At 42.9% G+C, this 7,291-nt stretch overlaps 3 protein-coding genes across 5 annotated transcripts in view; 2 read left to right on the forward strand and 1 right to left on the reverse strand.

Moving 5' to 3' along the window:
- Positions 1-1,561, forward strand: part of LOC103390429 (dnaJ homolog subfamily B member 5) — a 12,209-nt gene extending 10,648 nt beyond the window's left edge. The window contains exon 4 of the mRNA XM_008326283.3: positions 701-1,561. Coding sequence (XP_008324505.1) covers positions 701-934 — 234 coding nt within the window. The 3' untranslated portion in view covers positions 935-1,561. The remainder of the gene's footprint in view (positions 1-700) is intronic.
- Positions 1,562-3,306: 1,745 nt separating this feature from the next.
- Positions 3,307-6,183, forward strand: hwa (huluwa). Of its 3 annotated transcripts, none has more exons than XM_025062855.1 (3): positions 3,307-4,262; positions 5,071-5,266; positions 5,652-6,183. In XM_025062855.1, the coding sequence occupies exons 1-3, from the start codon at positions 3,654-3,656 to the stop codon at positions 5,816-5,818; spliced, it is 972 nt and encodes a 323-aa protein (XP_024918623.1). In that variant the 5' UTR covers positions 3,307-3,653; the 3' UTR covers positions 5,819-6,183. The 3 variants fall into 3 exon arrangements, with proteins under 3 accessions (XP_024918623.1, XP_016893967.1, XP_008324530.2); XM_017038478.2 differs by having other exon boundaries at positions 5,068-5,282; positions 5,652-5,790; XM_008326308.3 differs by having other exon boundaries at positions 3,310-4,262; positions 5,068-5,266; positions 5,652-6,181.
- Positions 6,184-6,699: 516 nt separating this feature from the next.
- Positions 6,700-7,291, reverse strand: part of atp5fa1 (ATP synthase F1 subunit alpha) — a 4,215-nt gene continuing 3,623 nt past the window's right edge. The window contains exons 10-12 of the mRNA NM_001319817.1: positions 7,243-7,291; positions 6,996-7,146; positions 6,700-6,778 (exon numbers count right to left, since the gene is read on the reverse strand). Coding sequence (NP_001306746.1) covers positions 6,700-6,778; positions 6,996-7,146; positions 7,243-7,291 — 279 coding nt within the window. The remainder of the gene's footprint in view (positions 6,779-6,995; positions 7,147-7,242) is intronic.

A 7,291-nucleotide genomic window follows, 5' to 3' on the forward strand; every position in this document is an offset into this window, starting at 1 on the left:
CCCCCTGCCCCCCCCCTCGGACCCCCTGCCCAGCCTCCTCTCCTCTCTTCCCTTCTCTTCTCCTCTCCTCCCCTCCCCTCCCTTCTCTTCTCTTCTCTTCTCCTCTCCTCCCCTCCCCCCTCCTCTCCCCCCCCCCCCCCTCTCCTCCCCTCCCCTCCCTTCTCTTCTCTTCTCTTCTCCTCTCCTCTCCTCTCCTCACCTCTTCTCTCGTCTCCCCTCCTTGTAGCAGGCTGAGAGCCTTTTTTTCAATGTTTTTGGCACCCTCTGTCTCTGGCTCTCACTTCTACCTTCCCACACACAGATTAGCAGGGTAGCAGTCAGAAAGAATGGCATTTCAAAGCGCTCCTCCGGCCTCCTATAGTTCCCTTCAGTCACTGAGGCACTTAGCTCCCACACACCGCCAATAATAGAGCTGCCATTTTAACATCTGTTCAACCGGTGTGTTGCATAATATAGTAAATCATTGAGCTTTCGAAAAAATAAAAAAAAAATAAAAAAGAGACGCTCCAACATTTATCTGTTATGTAACTTGACACTTTTGAAGATCAGCCACATGATTGATTTTTGTGTGTGTGTGTGTGTGTGTGTCGCCCACTTCATTCCACTCAGAAGCAGACCACTCCAGAGGCTTTGTGAAAGTGCTTCTATATTTACCAGGTCTACACAGGGACTAACTTTGTCTTTTCACTTTTGTGTCCAGGCTCTCTGCGGTTGCACAGTCAACGTGCCCACGCTCGACAACAGGATGATGCCTCTGCCCTGTAGTGATGTCATCAAACCCGGTGCTGTCCGGCGGCTGAGAGGCGAAGGTTTGCCTCTGCCCAAGAGTCCGTCTCAGCGCGGCGACCTGGTGGTGGAGTTCCAGGTGCTCTTCCCCGACAGGATCCCACCGCAGTCCCGCGAGATCATCAAGCACAGTCTGGCCAAGTGCTAATTCGCCTTAACAGCACGACTGACGCGGCTCCGATGCGAGCGTGCGATGTCATCGATTCACAGATATAGCCTTGTCACGAGGTGCTTTTTATGACAACCGACCATAACCTCCAGGGCTGGAGCGAGCTGTGGTTCAGGCAGGACTTTGTGACTGTCTGCAGGTGTTACGTGTGATGTCACATGAGAACTGAGTTCTGCAGTGATGAATAGAGTCTTTGGTATCTAAGGGCATACACTGACCGAAAAGCCTTTCACTTGAAGGAAAAGCTTCTCTGTACCGTTATACCTGCAGACCAACGGCAGGATGTCAGTGTGGTATTCGAGTCTGTATAGACTTCTTTAACCTGAACGGTGAAAACGTGAAGAAAACGTTATATGGTTTTCATATGACTAATCCTTTACAGTGATTTTGTTACAATAGCATAATGAACTTGTGTACAAAGATCTACTTTGTGTACAAAATACAAGAACTTTGTCTCTAAGAGAGATTCCTGTGTCAAATGTTCTATTGAATTATTACCAGGTTTATATACTGCAGATGGTTGAACAGCCGAGTGTCTATGTATCGTTATCTTATACCGACTTGTTTAGAAGCATGAAAAAAATAAAAATAAAAGCAAAATTTTGACCTTGGTTGAATGTCTTCTTTTGTGGTGATACGGTACGATACAATACCATACGATATGATACGATACAACACGATACGATACAATACCATACTATACCATACCATACCATACTGATACCATACCATACGATACAATACCATACGATATGATACGATACAACACGATACGATACAATACCATACGATACAATACCATACTATACCATACCATACCATACCATGCCATACCATACTATACTATCCCATACCATACCATCCCATACCATACTATACCATACAAAACTATACCATACTATACCATACAATACTATACCATACCATACTATAACATAACATACCATACCATACCAGACTATACCATAACATACTATATCATACACTACAATACTATACTATACCATACCATACCATCCCATCCTATACCATACCATACCATGCCATACCATACTATACTATCCCATACCATACCATCCCATCCTATACCATACCATACCAGACTATACCATAACATACTATATCATACACTACAATACTATACTATACCATACTATACTATCCCATACCATACCATCCCATCCTATACCATACCATACCAGACTATACCATAACATACTATATCATACACTACAATACTATACTATACCATACTATACTATACCATACTATACTATACCATACTATACTATCCCATACCATACCATAAGATAAGATAAGATACAATATGATACGACACGATACGATACACAACCTAACATAACATAAAGTCTGTATACTATCACATGTATGTGAAATACTGCCAATCAACTGGAACAATGAAACTAGTCAGATGTGCAATCTGAATGACAGATGGGTTTCGAGGCGAGTTAAGACTACATTAGGGATCAGCTCTCTGCTCCCACTGTTGTTGTTTGTAACGATGGTGGACATATGATTTTAGTTAGCAGCGGCCACAAACTTTCACCCCAGAACCTTTAGTAGTTGACAGAGCTCTGAGACAACAGGAGAGATGGTCCTGGAGAAGGAAGAATATAAGGTCCTCAAGAAGCATGACAGCACACATCTGGGTGAGAATGGGTGAGACGGGTGAGGCTGAAAGTGACACTGAGAGTGGTGAATGGAGATCAGTTGGGCCTTGAAATTTCACAAAAGTTTGAAAATAGTAGGCGAGCAGAATTATGTAAGTGAAGTCAGGGTCGACGTGTGAAAGAAAGACAGCAGGAAAAGACGAGACTCTGGGCAGGAAGGGTAAAAGTTGAAGATACTGAGAACTCTGTGTACTGTGAGTGATGATGATGATGATGATGATGATGAACAGGATTAGAACTCAGTCTTTTTAGGCCGAGTTCTAATCAGCTAAGCAGGTTTTAGAACCAAGGATGACAGGGTTTGGACATGTGCCGAGAAAAGGTGGTGGATATTTGGACAAAGATATTGGAGACCGAGCTGCCAGGCAGGAGGAAAGAGCGATTATCCCAAGAAGAGTCAGGATAAAAATAAAGACGGTTGGTAAAACAGTGGAGCAGTGGATGGCAGGAGGTAGATAATCCACCGAAGAAGTATATAAAAAAATAGTATATTCTTTCAGACAGGTTGACATTGAAGTGACCCAGTATTTTTTATATATAGAGAGAGTTAATTTTGCACATCGTCTTTTCCGCACCAAATGTCAGACATTACGATGCATAAAATATTAACAATTCAGAGCATGAAAACCACCTGGGCATCACTGCAGAGCTGACAAGAAATGCGGCATAAATCTCGGCCTCTGCTGCCACCTGGCGGCGATCAGACGTAATAACGGATAATAGGACACACCTGTTGACGTACCATGGCTACGGCTGAGCCGCACGGGTCTCCGATGAAGCCTTGTCTTTGACACCAGGCTGACAGGGAGTCCATCATGGTGCACGGAGACGTGTTGAAGACAGCAGTCACAGGTGGAGGCTGGATGTCTACGAGGAGCAGACAGACAAGTCTACTGTCACACTCAGATCACTCCACATTGATTGACACATCAGACCAGCTGCGCATGCAGAGCCAAAGACAAACCTGAGCTGAGATCAGCAATCCTGCAAAAAATCTTCTTCTTTTCATGTCCTCTGCAAATGAAATGTCGCAGACAAGCCCGAGCGGGTCGTCATTAGGTGGGGCAGAAGGTTACCCCGTGTCCACCCTGACCGTGGTCGTCCTTCTGCTCATACCCTGCGTGGTCATCCTGCTCCTGCTCAACTGCCTCTTCCTGGGCTACAAGTTACTGATCTTGTCAAAGAGGCGAGAGCGGGTGGACGCTGAGGAGATGCTCCTGCACTCCACCATTCCAAGAGTCAGGAGAACTTCAGACATGGCCTTCCCCTCGCCGCTGCAGGACGGCAGGAGAGTGTACGTGTCAGTGTCCGAGCCTGTGCTGCCGCATCCCGTCACATCGTCACGAGCCTCGTCCAGGGACAGGCCCGGACTGGATCACAGGATCCGGCTCCTCAGGCCAGATGGAGCCACCGGTTCAGGGTCCCTGAGGGCGCCGAGTACCATCCGGGCCACTTCACCTGCAGCTGGGTTCAGCCCTAGGCTGGATCCGTCCTCTAGGTCACGGACCTGTAGCCTAGGTAGGGCCGCCTGGTGCAGGAGCGCTCCAATTCTACCGCAGTACAGCGACTCAGAGGCCGAAACCAGAGTCAACCTCGTTCCGCCAAACTCTCCCACAGTGAGTGATCAATAACAGCATTTTTTTCTGTACTGCCACCTAGTTTGACATAGCAGTAACGACCAGCAACATGGTCGAATAATGAGCTGATAGTCGAGGGGTAAAGGACAAATCCAAGTTGTCTCTCTGTTTAAGTTTGCTTAAACACAGCCTGTCATCATTAAGACCATGCTTCCACATGATAACATGCTTAAAATATCACTACAAGTGCCGTGCAACATGAGCTGGCAGTGTTAAACTGCCAAGGCTAAAACTGATCTGACAGGTGGACTGATGTTTGGTCTGCCTACTCAAATGAAGGCCCGAGGGCCACATCTGGCTCAGACACTATTTCAGATTGGCCTAAGTCTAAAAGATTATTGAAAATCACCAGTTTAACATTGCATGAATTTTTTTTCTCTTTTTCACTAGGCTCCAAGTACAGGAGTTTATTTGCAGTGAGTGTGTTGGGAAATGTCTTTGCATTTTTCTCATATATTTTGGTCCATAAGAAATGACCTCCTGTTTATACGCCACAGAAAACGTCCAGTCCAGCTACATTTGTTGGTTTGTGAATCACTCCTGTAGCAGCGCTGCAGTATTCTCAACCAAACACAACAAACACTTCAGCTTCAACCACATGATTTATCCAGATGAAAACTTCCTCCAAATGCAAACAGTAATGATTTACATCACAACTGAACTGTCAGCGTGGGATGTTGATAAAACGATGACTTCTGTGAACCAGCCTCCACCATCGGGCATACTGATGATCTTGACTCCACATCCAAAGTGAGAACAGTTGATTTATTCCCTTTGTTCACAGCAGGAGATGGAACACGTGGGTTACATTTGTCAGAGGAGTAATTACGACGCGCTGACAGACGCGAACCAATCTGCCGCCGTGCGCGGGTTCGACAAAGCAGACGTGGAGTGTGAATACATCGACGCGCCTTCAGAGACGTCCTGTCTGAACACTTCTGCAGCAGGACCTGGACTTGACAGCGACTTTGGTGCGAGTGCAGGTACAGTCTGATTCAGGTACAGTCTGACATCAGTACGTCTTTCATAAGTGACGAATCAAGACGAAACATCTTGATAACATGAAAATGAAATGTTTGAAGTAGTCGATAAAGAACCAGAGGGGGATCTTTATGGTTTATGTTGCATTAATTCATTCCTATATTGGTCTAAAATCTCCTTTTACTTTATTAATTCAGGTTAATTGAATTATATACATCTACTAATGTAAGTTTTCATGGCACTTTCAGTCAAAAATAACATTTCTAAAATAAATAAATAGAAAATTGTAATAAACCATGGATCTGGTAGTTTACAACAATTTTCTTTTTCTAACCAAACATTACAGATAAATGATAAAATAAAGTTCAAAGCCGCGTCTCTCTTCAGGTGTCTCCCTGAGGATCCTGTCGGCAGACAGCGACGGTCTGTCCAACGGTGTCCTGGCCTCAGCTCTGGAGTGGGATTACTACGACCCCTGCTACGTCAAACAGAATCATGTGCCCAAACACAAACACCACAGACCTGTGATGCACACGAAACAGTACTGGGTCTGAGTGGAGGGACTTATTTTAATGTTTATTCATATTTATTTTTAAAATCCTAATTTAAATTTACTTACTTGCACAAAGATGTTTCGATATTTATGTCCCACGACACTGATTATTTTCACAATATTTTTATGTATTTCATATTTTTTGTATTGTTCCACTTTGAGAGATGTTTATAGACACATTAAGTTAACTTGAACCTTCACTAATTTGATGCACTGTTCACTCACAACCTTTGACTTTATGGAAATTTTCACAATGCTGTTTAGGATGTTCTTGATTTATGGGGGGGAAAAAATCACATTGATTTCTAGTCACGCCTGTTTTTTGATTCACACTAATAAAATAATTTAAAACCAAACATATGGATTACATCGGCCTTTATTTTATGGTCTGCGGCAGAAAAATAACTGCCACTGCCTTATAGGTACATATTTAAAAATCCGATTTTAAGGACTAAATATTTAGTGCTGATGTAACTTGATTGTTTCATTTCTAATTTTTTTAAATAACTATTTCCAACATTTTTTGATATAGATGAGTTGTTTCATTTCTAATTTTTTTTTTAAATAACTATTTCCAACATTTCATGATATAGATGAGTTGTTTCATTTCTATTTTTTTTTTCAAATAACTATTTCCAACATTTAGAGAGAGTAGAACAATCACTAGGCGAAAAGGAAATATAAAATAAAATATAAAAAACAAATTAGTCACCAGGAGGCATAGGTTTGAATACTTTATTCTCTGTTGGGAGATATCTGTATCTGTACATTGAAGATCAAGTGCCACTTGAATTGTTTTGTCTTTTATTGTTAGACTTTGTAGAAACTAAAACTGACACTGCACAAAGCAAACATGACGACGACCTGACGAAGATCCAGACTCTACTCAAAGCTGGAGAGGAAGTTCAACACAACCTGCTTGAGCTTGGCGTCGGATGCTTCTGAGATTTTACCGTCAGCCCTGCAATGAAGCACAGATACAATTTAAAAAAAAAACGTATTAACTGTCCTGCCATGTTCATCAACTGACATTCGACATTTTTTCCTCTTTAAATGCATTACAAACTAACCTGATTAATTTCATATATTCATTAAATTAATGCATTAATTTTGACAGCACTAGTTCAACACGTGTGTGTTTGTATCAACATCAATATGTATCTGTGAATGTCACTTACTTAATGGCTGCCAGGAGGTCTTGTTGTTGGCTCAATATGTGCTGCAGAAAAGCCTTCTCAAACTTGGTGATCTTGCTGGGCTCCATTTTGTCCAAGTATCCCCTCACACCAGCATAGATGACAGTAACCTGTTCTTCAATAGCCATGGGAGCTGAAAGGTCGAAGGGTAAAAGTGAGGTGGGCTTCATATTTTGAAGGAGCCTCTCATTTCTCATTTAAATCAAACAAATTTAAAAAAAACGCTCACCGTACTGGCCCTGCTTCAGGAGCTCAGTCAGACGAACGCCACGGTTCAG

Source organism: Cynoglossus semilaevis, chromosome 14, assembly GCF_000523025.1.
Source record: "Cynoglossus semilaevis isolate Cse_v1.0 chromosome 14, Cse_v1.0, whole genome shotgun sequence".
NCBI lineage: Eukaryota > Metazoa > Chordata > Actinopteri > Pleuronectiformes > Cynoglossidae > Cynoglossus > Cynoglossus semilaevis.